Below are 14,844 nucleotides of genomic sequence, written 5' to 3'. Positions count from 1 at the left end.
TGGACAGATTCCTGAAGGAAAAGTCCATTGATCGTTATTAAATTTTGGGATTTTGCCAGGTTCTTGGGGCCTGGATTGGCCGCTGTCGGAGACGGAGTGCTGGGCTTGATGGACCTTTTGGTCTTTTCCCAGCGTGGCAGTGCTTATGTACTTATGACTGGTCCGTGGCAGTGTTGAGAAGAGTAGGTGTCTGATGGTATCCTCTCTCTTTCCCTCTAATCCGACCATCCTGCATCTCACTTTGGCAGCCTCCCTTTCTCTCTCTTTCCCTCTCTCCTTGACTGGACCCTACCCAAATCATCCACCTCCAGCTTAAAAATTCCCTAAGAATATAACATAAGTAATCCTGTTCAGAAGGAGTAGATCCTAAGGAGCTTAGCCAAGATTGGGTGGCACAGCCGGTGGCAGGAGGCGGGGACAGTGCTGGGCAGACTTATACGGTCAGTGCCAGAGCCGGTGGTGGGAGGTGGGACTAGTGCTGGGCAGACTTACACGGTCTGCCCTGAAAAGGACAGGTACAAATCAAGGTAAGGTATACACAAAAAGTAGCACATATGAGTTTATCTTGTTGGGCAGACTGGATGGACCATGCAGGTCTTTTTCTGCCGTCATCTACTATGATACTATGAGGCATATTTTCAAAGCACTTAGCCTTCCAAAGTTCCATAGTGTTTAAATATAGGGGTCCAGAGACCTCAAATCTGACTCCATCTCTAAATAGCACTAGTACTGGGGTAATCAAGAAGTTGTGAGGTTCTAAAAGGAATTGCCACTGAGAGAGACGTTAGGTCTAAGGAAAAGATACCAGCCTTTATGACAAACTGGATTTAGATTACAAGTTATACAATGCAGCGAAAGATAGCCTGATACAGCAAAAGCATTTATACTTACAGCCTCTGATTATAAAGTGAAGTCCACAGAACATCATTTGGGATGAGGAGTTTATTTGCCAAGATACAAGTCAAATCAGTGATTGACAACAGGCACGTACAATCAATTAGTTATAGGAATATAATAATCCAGCTGCAAACAGGTGTTAATTAGTTCCTAATGTTTTATAATTTCTTTTACCAATTAAAGGTTTTACAAGGGAAAGCAATTAGGTAATTTGTCAATTCTGCTGGTCACATTGGTTTCCCTTGGAGAGAGAGAGTGCCAACCCTTCTCTCTAGCTCAAACCAGGAAATACTCTGATTTTTATTGGTGCCCTCAGGATATGGATAATATGACTGTAGATATACCTGATTGGATCTATGCTAATGTCATGGTTGCCACTGATTGGCTCATGCTAATGAGTAGCTTTATCTTGCTAACATGGTTTTGTCTCTAGCTCACTTGACCACAAATCTTATGCAAGACCCTGCATCCAGCTACACCTTTCCTTTCTCACACCATGGCTGACCACAATGTCACTCTGTCCTTTGGACCCCCACCCTTGTGTTTCCTGTTGTTCTCTGCAGTGCTCCAACACTGGGAGTTCAAGCAAGAGTCACACAGGCCTGTAAGCTTGTCCCTCATTTTAGAGCCTGAACCAAAGTCTAGGCAGGGGACCAAGGCTCATAGCTGTAGCATTTTTATACAATAGAAACCTATGGAACTTTGGAAGGCTAAGTGCTTTGAAAATATGCCTATATGTAATACCATTCTGGGACAGACTGAAGGTCCATCAAGTCTAGCATCTCATTTTTCAGTTGACCTGCATATTTCCTTTGGGCCTGGAAAACTGTTCCCAAAGCATTCTCCCAGAAGGTTTTATTGGTTGCACCTTTCCTTCACCCAGAAGGATTCCGAATGTGTCTAATTTGGGACATCTGATTGTTTAAAGCCAGTGTTCTTTAAGACACCACAGAGGTGGCAGCCCGTGTACTACACTTCTTCCAATCTCTTGGGCTGTGTGGTTAGTCTTTTCTAGGGTAGGCTACTTTCTTGTTAGGTCTACACTTTTTAGGTTAGAGATTCATGACCAATTACTATGTTTGCCTTTTGAGTTCAAGGAGTATTCCAATTTAACTTTGCATTCCGTTTCTTCTGTGCCACATAGATGCAGGTGCTTGGAAACAGTTCATAAATTCATTCTTCTGGCTTTGGGTGCATATAAAGTCCTTACAGAGTATGAACTTAACATCCTTTTTGGAATCATCGTTGGAAATAATTACCCAAAGAACTACTGCTGTAGTAATGTTTGCTCTTGAAATGGATAGAGATGCTGTACTGAGACTTTTCTTCAGACTCTTTTTTTTTTTTCTTTAGATCTAAGATAAGAGTATAAACAGATTTATCCAGAGAAACCTGGCAAAGCCTTTTTGGCAATGCGTCGAAGGACTTTGGCTCTAGGGGCCAGTTTTACACTTAAATTTCCATGTATTTGTTGAATATTATATCAGTTAAAAAATTACCAATTATTTGATCCTAAACAATTAGAAGAGTTGTTGGTTTCTAAGGAACAAGTGAATGTAAATGTTTAACAGGTGCACACTGTAAGATAGATTGGGAAAGTCCAAGAAAGCACAAAGGCAGACGATCTGCAGACTCCAAAGGGGAAGACGAACAAAGCAGATCATTGAGAGACAAAACGTAATTTATTGATAAAAACAATTAAAACATATGTGTGTATAAACAGCCTGACACAGGCCGTGTTTCGCCCAGCAGGGCTGCTTCAGGGGCTACACAACAAACCTTCACTGTTAAAGTATAATGGATATGTACAGAAGATTGCCTTGATCATGTATTGAAAAAAACAGCTCAATCAGAGATGCCAAAAAAGAATGCTGACATGAAGTCAGTCGGATAGTCTCATATCTCTGTTTGCTACAGTTTCCTTATGTCACCAAACTACCATGGAGGTTTTGGTTAGTTGATTTAATCTGTCTAAGACATTTCAACATCTTCAGATTTCCTTGTAAAAGAGATTGCTTCTGTCTCCATTTTTCTATTATGGCTTGGCTGCTGAGTGGTCATGCCAAACACACACACACACATACACACACACTTGGAAAGGTTCTCTTAATGTGATTCGTCCTCCTGTGCATTTCTCCTGTCCTAAGTGAAATTTTATTCTGCTGCTTAAGGTGCTGGGACTTCTGTCCTTTGACCCCCCCCACCCTTTAAGGAGCATCTTGGTTTCTATCTCTTCTAAGAAAATTTGAGGTACAGATTTTAACATGCACAGATCCTATTATGCAATAATGTCCTTTCTTCCAAAAGTGGTGGTCTCATTTCAGGTAGGTCAATTTTTTTTTATTTTGCTGTGTCCATTATGTAATTTAGAAGTACATTGAAGTGACCAACCAGTTTCCAAGGTTGGGCAGATTGGTTCACCTTGATTAAAACCTTTAAGAAAAAAACAAACAATTTCTATTATTGCCCAGTAGCTGAGGCAATGTTTTATTAGCATATACATTTAATTTCAAAAGGAAACAATCTCCTAAGGTTTGAAAACTGTCCACTGGAGGTGTTTCAGCCTTATGGATAGAGTTGGGAGTGATGCTTCCGATTCACAACTGCAAACTGGTGATACAGTTGTTTCTTCTTATATTTGCAAAGCATTGTCTGCTCCGGGTAAGGAGCACATATGTATAGTATGGGACTGAAATTTTTTGAGCAAAGATTTTAGAGTCCTATCCATCTTGAGAACTAGTTTCTTTGAAGGGGTGAACAAACATATGGATAAAGGGGAGCCGGTTGATATTGTGTATCTGGATTTCCAGAAGGTGTTTGACAAAGTACCTCATGAAAGACTCCAGAGGAAATTAGAGAGTCATGAGATAGGAGGTAGTGTTCTATTGTGGATTAAAAACTAATTAAAAGATAGAAAACAGAGTAGGGTTAAATGGTCAGTATTCTCAATGGAGAAGGGTAGTTAGTGGGGTTCCCCAGGGGTCTGTGCTGGGACCGCTGCTTTTTAACATATTTATAAATGACCTAGAGATGGGAGTAACTAGTGAGGTAATTAAATTTGCTGATGACACAAAGTTATTCAAAGTCGTTAAATCGCGGGAGGATTGTGAAAAATTATAAGACGACCTTACGAGACTGGGAGACTAAATGGCAGATGACGTTTAATGTGAGCAATTGCAAAGTGATGCATGTGGGAAAGAGGAACCCGAATTATAGCTACGTCATGCAAGGTTCCATGTTAGGAGTCACAGACCAAGAAAGGGATCTAGGTGTCGTCGATGATACGTTGAAACCTTCTGCTCAGTGTGCTGCTGCGGCTAAGAAAGCAAATAGAATGTTAGGTATTATTAGGAAAAGAATGGAAAACAAAAATGAGGATGTTATGCCTTTGTATCGATCCATGGTGCGACCGCACCTCGAATATTGTGTTCAATTCTGGTTGCCACATCTCAAAAAAGATATAGTGGAATTAGAAAAGGTGCAGAGAAGGGCGACGAAAATGATAAAGGGGATGGGACGACTTCCCTATGAGGAAAGGCTAAAGCGGCTAGGGCTCTTCAGCTTGGAGAAAAGGCGGCTGAGAGGAGATATGATGATAATCTATAAAATAATGAGTGGAGTTGAACGGGTAGATATGAAGCGTCTGTTCACGCTTTCCAAAATACTAGGACTAAGGGGCATGCGATGAAGCTACAATGTAGTAAATTTAAAACGAATCGGAGAAAATGTTTCTTCCCTCAATGTGTAATTAAACTCTGGAATTTGTTGCCAGAGAATGTGGTAAAGGCGGTTAGCTTAGCGGAGTTTAAAAAAGGTTTGGACGGCTTCCTACAGGAAATGTCCATAGACCGTTATTAAATGGACTTGGAGAAAATCCACTATTTCTGGGATAAGCAGTATAAAGTGTTTTGTACATTTTGGGGATCTTGCCGGGTATTTGTGACCTGGATTGGCCACTGTTGGAAACAGGATGCTGGACTCGATGGACCTTTGGTCTTTCCCAATATGGCGATACTTATGTACTTATGTAGTTTAATACATCCTACAGTTTCAGAACTGGATTGTTGAGGATGCTGAGGAAGGAGAAATTAGGTTTTACCTGCTAATTGCCTTTCCTTTTAGTTCCACCGGAGCAGTCTAGAGGCCCTCCCTAATATATTACCAGTTATTAAACCACTTTAGTATGCTTTAATATTGCTCTGTTCACTCTTTTATCAAGTCCTCCTCTCTTCAGGCTTGGCATTAATTTATTTTCTAACAACTTTTTGAAGTTTTTTTTTTTTTTTTTTTTAATTTTACTGGCAGTATATTATGATTATTAGTAGTAAAACTTCTCAAGCAAAATGGAAAACAGATGGTCTGTTGCATGTTCATTTGAAATATTGTGAGCATCCAAGGCTGTACAGTGCCCTTATTGGGCCAAGCATCCAGGACAGCTTCACCTGCCCCATGTCTATCCACTGGTCAGTGCCCACAGGCTCTGGGCTGGTCTGGTGGGACTAAAGGAAAGAAAATTAGCAGATAAGACCTAGTTTCACCTCCCTATGTCATTTCAAGTGACTGCATATCCCTATGTGATAAAAACTTATAATAATGTCTGCTAACATTCACCTTGGCATGGTGAGCCTGATTAGGTCAGAAGCTCCGTAGATGCAATATCCTAAAGAAAAAAGATTTCACAGAAAGTCTGGGTCAGGCATTAGTAATTTTGGCATCTGCCACTTTTGTCATACTTTCTTGTTTTTGTATGTATTTATTTAGGGCCTCTTTTACAAAGCCTTGCTACCAATTCTCAGTTTGACAAAGGAGAGATAGCCCATTCAGTTCCTATACGCTTCATCTCATTTGCTGTGCTGGAATCGGTGTACAAATTAAAAACATTAAAGAAAAAGGAACTCCAGTTTATGACAGGAAAGTACATACACACAAAATAGACTTGCGACTATGGTGGCTACTGCAACAACTGCTGTGGAGAGAGATCAGATACTTAGGGCCTGGTTTACAAAGGTGCGGAAGGATTTTTAGCGTGCACTAACCGTGTAGACACCCATAGGAATATTATGGACATCTACACAGCGTGTGCTAAAAACACTAGTGCGCCTTTGTAAACAGGGTCCTTAATTTGTAGTTTAAGAATAGAGGGAACTGGTTTCTGGGTGCTTCTGTGGCAGCATGCAAAGGTCAAAACATCAGTCAAATGCCATGCTAGTTGTTATAAAGGCACTATCGCACTAAAGTAGTTTATTGTTTTATTTATAAGTTTTAACAAATTATTACAAGAACACTTGTAATGGAAAAAATGGAAGATATTATACATCATTTTCATAGGAAATTCAAAGTCTAAAGAAATTGCTTTATCTCGTCCATTTCAAGTCCACCATTTGAAAGGAGAAACAAGGTAAAATTCCAGGAAAACTTATTCTCATTAATACATAAGATAGAAAAAAAGAAGAGAACATAATATGCCTGTTACTATCCTATTTACGGAGTAGATGTAGACAGAGCCTGCATTTGCTGACTAGGATTAGTTGCAAACTTAGAATCAAGAAAATTGCTCAATTGAATTGCATCATAGAAAATATATTTAACTGAGCTAACTTTTATCACGCATTTACATGGAAAGTTTAACCAGAATAGTCCTCCCAACTGTAGGACCCTTGGACGGAGCTTCAAAAACGCTTGGCGTCTCTTTTGTGTTGCTCTAGCAATGTCTGGAAATACTCTAATTTTATTATTCATAAAGAGTTCATCTCTATGACGGAAAAATTGTTTAAGGACCCAATCGCGGTCGGGTTCTAACACAAAAGAGACAATCAATGTTGCTGGAGTCGTCATTTCTTCTTTTTGAAATTCTTGCGTTAAATTCAATATGTCAAATGAAGCATCAGAGCTTTGTTCTTGTTGGCCCACTATATCTTTTTGTTTCTCAATTTTATATGGAGGTAAATAGTGAATTTTTGAAATTGGAGGATATGCTTGTTTGGGAATCTTTAAAATGTCTGATAAATATTTCTTAAACTTTATTAGTGGAGCCATTAATGAGGTTTTTGGAAAATTTATCAACCTAAGAGTTTTAGCTCTTAGTTGATTTTCCAAATTTTCAGTCTTTTGATGCAATATAATATTCTCTTTTATCAAATTAGTTTGTATTTGTTGAGAAGTTTTTAATGCTTCATTATATGACAATAAAGATTTCTCAGTATTACTCATTCTATTTTCTAAAGTTTCAATTTTTTCCAAAGGCAATTGAGTTGCTTGTAGCACCTGAGATATCTTCTGTGAAAAAGAATTCTCGAGCCCTACCAAGGCTTCCCAAATCGAGTCAAGAGTTATATTCCCAGGTTTAGAAGGCAAAAATGACTTACTGGGTATAGCAAGCTCAGTCAAATCTTTCTTCAATGTCTGCTCCTGATTCCCAGCCAGCAATTCACTGATTCTTCTTCCTCCGGCTTCCAAAGCCGGCAATTCTTGGTCTGCTGCAGTTCCCTCTACTGGATGCACTTCCAGGTCAGAGACGCCGAGTGCTTCCTGCCCCTGCTGTAGACCCCTTGCCGGCATCATCGGAGGTCTCCGCTGTTCGGGGCTAAAGGTGATATCGGCCTCAAGCTGAGGGAGCGAGGAACCTCCCATCGCTCCCTCCTGCAGCGAGGAATCCTGCCCCGTACCTCTCTCAGGCATTGCAAAACGGTCCATCGGTCCCGAAACCACAGCAGCTGTGGAAGGAGTCACCCGCTGCTTGCCCCTCCGCTTTGGCATCTCCAGGTAATAATTGTTGAAGATTGAGGGAAAACGGGTGACGAGCCGTCTGGCTAGCGTTCCCTTCCGGACGCCATCTTGTTTCTCCCTCCTCGCACTAAAGTAGTGATTGACACATGACATCCCAGGAGTCTTCTGAAATGAGCAGTCTTTTCCAATTATTGGTATGAGAACAACTGTGCAATAAAGTTCTAATCCAAACCCAAAATTTACCTTGGAAGACATTCAGCAACCATAAATTAAAACTATCTGTTCCCATAAAATTGCAGATTGTAGACTCTAGTTAACTAACTAATGCCTAAGGTGAGCTATAGGCGCTTTAGCGTTTTTAACACACGTAAATGGTTTACGTGTGTTAAACGCTAATGCGCCCTTAGAAATGTACAGGCGCGTTAGCGTTTAACACACCTTAACTTTAAAGGCGCGTTAGAAGCGCTAACACACCTTGGTAAACATACCCCTAAAACAGCTGAAATGTAAAGATTAAAAAAAATATATTAAAAAGGGGGCGACTTGGGCACTGATTTGATCCATCAGTAGAAAACAGGATTAACTTAAATGACACTCAAAATCAGATGTTCACTGTGGTCTCACCATAAAATAGCAGTTCTAAAAAATATGAAAATATATGTACAGTCTATGATGCATCTCATTATTTAGGGTAGCACAATCATAAAAAATAATTTAAACAGATTTTATGGTATTTCCATACAATACTATTACACACTGTAGTCAACTTCATAATTAATTGCATGTATGATCTATAAACATGCGTTTGTTACTTTGAATCCAAAAAGTATATATCATAACACTATATTCAAACGATAATATCAAAAGTCCACACATCTCAAGGGCAAAATGAGAGAGAATTTACGTTAACTAATTAGTTCAAAGAGAACAACAGTTGTTTAAACATCATTCAATGACTCCATACAATATGGAAAGTTCAGCAAAAAACACTATATTCAGTTTCTTTGTTGAACTCGTATGTATAACTATTCAAATTCTAGAAAATACCTTTGTTCTTGTCTTAGGAGCATCTTGTCTCTTTGCGGATGATACCAACCTCTGTAATAGAGTGGACACCCTGGAGGGTGTGGATGACATGAGGAACGATCTGGCAAAACGAAGAATGGTCTGATAATTAGCAATTAAAATTTAATGCTAAGAAATGCAAGGTTTTGCACTTGGGTTACAAGAATCCAGGGGCACAGTACAATATCAGGGGTGAAGTGCTTCTGTGTATGGAAGAAGAGCGGGTCTTAGGAGTGATTGTGTCTGATAACGTTGGTGCCAAACAAAAAGGGCGACTGTCAAAGACAGAGGGATGCTTGGGTGCATAGGGAGAGGGATGACCAGCAGGAAAAAATAGGTGATAGTGCCCCTGTATAGGTCTGTAGTGAGGTCCCATTTAGAGTACTGCATGCAATTCTGGAGACTGCACCTATGGAAAGATATACACAGGATGGAGTTGGTCCAGAGGGCGGCTACAAAATTGGTAAGCGATCTCTGTCATAAAACATATGGGGACAGGCTTATAAACCTCAACACGTATATGATGGGAGAGGGGGGATATGATGGAGACATTTTAATACCTCAGTGGCATCAATGTACAGGAGGTCAGCCGTTTTCAAATGAAGGAAATCCCTAGAATGAGAGTGCATAGGAAGAAGTTGAGAGGAAATATGCTGAGGAATCTAAGAAAATACTCCTTCACGGAAAGGGTGGTGGATGTATGAAATGGCCTCCCGGTGGAGATCAAGACTGTGTCACAATTTAAGGAAGTGTGGGACAGGCATGTGGGATCCCTTAGGAAAAGGAGGAGTTAGTGGTTACTGAGGAAGGGCAGACTGGAATGGTCATTTGGCCCTTATCTGTTGTCATGCTTCTATGTTTCTACATAGAGTACATAAATTCTGAAATCAGAAATTTGTAATCTTTATCCAAAGCATGTTCAAGTAATGGTTTATCCATAGACTTTCTTTTTATATAACTTCTCTGATATTGGTTCTAAACTTTCTTTTGACTTTACCAATGTATAAAAGGTTACAAGAGCAGAGAGCCACATAAATTACACCTTCTGTTTCACAAGCTGAAAAATGTTGCAAATGGATAATCTGGCCAGTACCTGAATGTATAAGCACAATGATTTTTAATAATATTTCTCAAATAGAACATCTCATCTCCTCTATTTAAAATATCCCTGAGCTGGTTGCTTGGGCAGTCTGTCTTTCCTTGTCATTGCGGATGGTACCAACATGTCTCTTAGGGGTTTTTTTTTCTCCATTTATAAGCAGTTGTAATATTTTCAAATTCTGAACTATGTGCCAATGTTGTACAGATGACTAAACTTCATGGTACATATAAGCCTGTCATCCTTTTCTCTTTCATAACCAATAGCAATTTATCAGTTTTCATATCTCTATTATATCCCTTCCTCCCTCTGGATAGCCTCATGCAATAAATCAGTTGTACATTTCGTCAGATATCCCTTTAAAATCCTTAGTGCCAGAACACCATCTTCTAAGCCTAAGGAACTGGCTGTAAGGTAAATTGACTTTCAAGGCTATGTTATGAAAGCTTTCAAAATGCAGGACCTTGTTGATATCTGTATATGTATAGATATTAGAAAAAAAATGTCCATTCTGATATTGCACATGAATGTACAAAAATTCAATTTCAGATGGATGACTTTGACTATTTGTGACCCTGGGCAAGTCACTTAACCCTCTATTGCCCCAGTTATGAAAAACTTTAATTATGAGTCCAGTAGTGATAGAAAAAAGTACCTGTATGTAATATGTAAACCACTTGGGTATGAGTCACACATTTGATCTAGCAACCAATCATTTGGAATTGTAGGTTGTCTCCAATTCTCTCTTCGTTTCCCCTCCTCCCACACCAGGAGCTGAGCTGATCTGCAGTCCTGCTCCTCTCTCTGAACAGCTCCCTCTTCCCGACAGGATCAAGCCTGGATGATCACTTGCGAGGGAAGAAGCATCGGAAGCTAGCTGAAGTGCGGGCTCAGAGGAAGTCTCAGGAAGAAAAGAGCATCTTTGTCAGCGGCTTCCGGAGAGAAACATCAGAGCTGGAGCTATCAGATTATTTCTCGAGCTTTGGAACCATCTGTAGCATAGTAATGGATAAAGAGAAGGTAAAAATGGCTGTGCCTTTTCCCTTTCAGCTGAGGTTTAAAAAAAAAAGGCCATAACTGGTAAATATTGAGGCTCTTGATATGGGTACTTTTTTGTTTACCTCATGACTTTTTTTCTTTGGTAGCTTAAGGTGAGTTGCATTCAGGTACAGTAGATAATGTTTAAAAATGTTGGTGTTTGATTATTTCAGAGGGTTTCTGAATGGGCAGAGAGGTAGGGGCACTGTCTGTGATGCAAGTACTGGCTACTGACTTACGGTCTCCTGCTTTGTTTTCCATAGGGAGTCTATGCGATCATAGAGCTCCAGGATCAGACAGTCCTGCAGAAAGTCCTCTCCCACCCTCAACACTGCATGGACGGGCAGAAGCTGCGTGTGAAGCCTCGTGACAAGAAAGAGTTTAAGTACATCCTTCCCAAGAAGCAGGGGTCTGCAAGGGGCCAAGAGCTGAGCCCAGAGAAACTGTCCCAGGCATTGTGTCTCTGCAGTGATGTAAGTTCAGCCCTGGCATTGCTGTCATTCATGATTTGCTGACTCAAGGTCAGGGAATATACTGGGGCAACCAGTCCAATGCCTCTTGTAGGAGAGTGTGGCCTTCCATCATTCATGCCGTTGCTTTAGCCCCAGTTCTATGTAAGGATGAATGAGACGAGGGGAAGGCTCAAGGTACTGAGATTACCCCTCTGCTTCTCTCTGGGCAAGGGAGAGTTGGTCAGCACTAAGGTTATTGAAAGATATAGATGTTGTCAGGCCTTCCTGTGAAAGGTAAAGTGCAGGGCAGCACTGGGAGCATTGAGGACCAGTGGGTACAGATGTCATCCCTAGATTCCTATCTGGAGTAGGCATGTGGAAAGTAGGAAACAATTCGGTAAGAATGTGGACATTCCCTCTGTTTGTCTGTCTGCAGGTGGATGAGCAGCTGAAGCAACTGGTCACCCTTTTCCAGTTCTCGGAGAATGAGCGCAGGTTGCGAGACCTGCTAGTCACATTACTCCAGGAGGTTTTTTCTGAATTCTTTCCTGGTAGGTCTGTAAACGAAGTCTTCATCTCATTTTTTGCTGTCTGATAAAGTCAGAGATGTACTAATAAGCTGTCTTTCTGCAGGCTGTGAGGTCCTCCCTTTTGGCTCCTCAGTGAACAGTTTTGAAGTTCATTGCTGTGACTTGGATTTGTTTCTGGATCTGGAGCACACAAAAACTTTCCAGGCGAATGCCAGGAAGCCCCAGGAAGAGAAGGTGAGCGGTTCCCTTCTGTATGTCCTTCCTCTTACTGCCCCAGGACAAATGAGGCCACCTTTGTCCTTTCCCATCTATCCTCACTTTAGCCCCTAGGGAGGACACCACCTGTGTGTCCATTACCCACAGTACTGTTCCATAGCAAGGTGAGATGGTCTTTTCTGTTCCTTTCTCCTTACCAACCCCACTTACTATCTCAGCAACATGCTTACTCATTTGCTCTTCAGGAGGGGAATGTTTGTATTCTTTCTTCATGCCATTGTCTTTCTTAGCAGAACGAGGATAAGGTTCCATTGGATACTCTATCTGAGGACTCCATTTTGAGTGATGTGGACCTGGAATCTGCATCCACATCGGAGATCCTGGAGTTGATAGCAGCAGTACTACGACAGTGTGTACCTGGCGTGCATGGTGTGCAGGCACTGACATCTGCACGGCTGCCTGTTGTCAAATTCCAGCATAAAGAGTCTGCGCTTCAAGGTGACATTTCCATCAACAACAGGTGAGGAAAGGGAGGGGGGCAACTCTGTATAACAACTTTGTAGAGTAGCCAGGGGAATGCAGACACACTCTAGTCAAGTGTTTCCCAACTCACTCCTGGCTTACCCCCTTGCCTGTCAGGTTTTAACATAAGAGTAGCCATACTGGATCAGAATAATGGTCCATCTAGCCCAGTATCTGGTTTCCAAATGTGGCCAATCCAGGGTACAAGTACCTGGCAGAAACCCAAATAATAGCAACATTCCATGCGACCAATTTCAGGGCAAGCAGTGACTGCCCCATGTCTAAGTAGCAGACTATGTACTTTTCTTTCAGGAACTTGTCTAAACCTTTTTTTTTTTTAAATCCAAATATGCTAAACGCTGATAGTACATCCTCCAGAGCTTAACTATTCATTGAGTGAAAAAATATTTCCTCCTATTTGTTTTAAAAGTATTTCCATGTAACTTCATTGAGAATCTCCTAGTCTTTCTACTTTTTGAAAGAGTGAAAAATTGATTCATTTCTAATTGTTCTGCACCATTCAAGATTTTGTAGACATCAATCATATCTCCCCTCAGCCATCTCTTTTCCAAGCTAAAGAGCCCTAACCTCGCCTTTCCTTATACAACAGGAGTTCCATCCCCGTTATCATTTTGGTCACTCTTCTTTTCTAATTCCACTATATCTTTTTTAAGATGTGGCTATCGGAACTAAACACAATACTCAAGGTGAGGTCACACCGTGGAGCGATACAGAGGCATCATAGTATTTTTGGTCTTGTTACCATCCCTTTCCTAATATTTCCTAGCATCCTGTTTGCTTTTTTGGCTGTCTTCGCACACTGGGCAGAAGATTTTTTTTTTTTTGGGGGGGGGTTGCTGACCCCCAGCTTGAACCCTAGCATTAGGTAACTGTGATTTGGATTATTCTTCCCAATGTGCATCACTTTGCATTTGTCCACATTAAATTTCATCTGCCATTTGGATGCCCAGACTTCCAATTTCTTAAGGTCTTCCTTAGGAAATTGGGATTGGTAGAGGAGTAGCCTAGTGGTTAGTGCAGCAGGCTTTGATAGTGGTGAACTGGGTTTGATTCCCACTGCAACTCCTCGTGACTCTGGGCACTTCACTTAACCCTCCATTGCCCCAATTACAAAATAAGTACCTGTTTATAATATGTAAACCTCTTTGGTTGTAACCATAGAAAAGGGGGAAAATCAAGTCCCATCCCCTTTCCTGCAATTTTTCACAGTCTGCATATGTTTTAACAATAGTTTTGTGTCATCTGAAAATGTAATCACTTCGCTTGTTGTTCCAATTTCCAGATGATTTATAAATATATTAAACAGCACAGATCCCTGCAGCACACTACTATTTACCCATCTTCTATTGAGAGAAATGGCCATTTTAACTCTACTCTCTGTTTTCTGTCCAATAACCAATTCTTAATCTACAGCAGAATATTGCCTCTTATCCCATGACTCTTTAATGTTATCAGGAGGAACTTTATCAAAAGCTTTCTGAAAATCTAGGTACATGTTTATTCACGCCTTCAAAGAAATAAAGCAAATTGGTGAGGCAAGACTTCCCTTGGCTGAAACCATTTTGACTGTGTTTATTTAAGTGTTCCATAATTTAATTCTTTATAGTAGTTTCCACTATTTTACTCGGCACTGACGTCGGGCTTACCGATCTGTAATTTCCCAGATCACCCCTGGAACCCTTTTTGAAAATCAGCATCACATTGGCCACCTCCAACATTGCCTCCTATCCCATGGCTCTTTAATGTTCTCAGGAGTCTTTAATGAGGAAGTTTTGTCAGAACTTTCCGAAAGAAATGAGACAAATTGTGAGACAAGACTTACCTTTGCTGAAACCATTCTGACTGTGTCCCATTAAACCATGTTTATTTATGTGCTCCGTAATTTAATTCTTTATAGTAGTTTCCAGTATTTCACCCAGCACTGATATCAGGCTTACTGATCTGTAATTGCCCAGATCACCCCTGGAACCCTTTTTAAAAACCAGTGTCACATTGGCCCCCTTCAGGTACTACGGACAACTTTACCAATAGATTACTGATTGCAGATCAGCAATTTCATGTTTTGAGTTCTTTTAGTACCCTTGGATACATGCCATCAGGTCCAGGTGATTTACTTCTCTAATTTGGCTCAGTATGTCTTCCAGGTTCACTGAAATTTCTTTCAGTTCCTCTGGATCATCACCCTTGAAAACCATTTCTGGTACAGGCAGATCTCTTACATCTTCTTCCGTAAAGACCAAAGCAAAGAATTCAATCAGTTTTTCCGTTATGGCCATAT

General features: G+C 40.7%; 1 protein-coding gene across 3 annotated transcripts in view; it reads left to right on the top strand.

The window, feature by feature from the left end:
- The window catches only part of TUT1 (terminal uridylyl transferase 1, U6 snRNA-specific), a 39,177-nt gene that overhangs the window by 983 nt on the left and 23,350 nt on the right, over positions 1–14,844 (top strand). For 2 of the 3 annotated variants that reach the window (XM_030220239.1, XM_030220242.1), the window contains exons 2-6: positions 10,617–10,807; positions 11,089–11,298; positions 11,714–11,828; positions 11,911–12,041; positions 12,314–12,543. In XM_030220239.1, the coding sequence (XP_030076099.1) occupies positions 10,617–10,807; positions 11,089–11,298; positions 11,714–11,828; positions 11,911–12,041; positions 12,314–12,543 (877 nt within the window). The remainder of the gene's footprint in view (positions 1–10,616; positions 10,808–11,088; positions 11,299–11,713; positions 11,829–11,910; positions 12,042–12,313; positions 12,544–14,844) is intronic. The other variant, XM_030220240.1, reaches the window with a different exon arrangement.

The sequence above is a fragment of the Microcaecilia unicolor genome, chromosome 11 (genome assembly GCF_901765095.1).
Source record: "Microcaecilia unicolor chromosome 11, aMicUni1.1, whole genome shotgun sequence".
Lineage (NCBI taxonomy): Eukaryota > Metazoa > Chordata > Amphibia > Gymnophiona > Siphonopidae > Microcaecilia > Microcaecilia unicolor.
The sequence above is the reverse complement of the archived record's forward strand: the minus strand, read 5'-3'. Positions and strand labels throughout refer to the sequence as shown.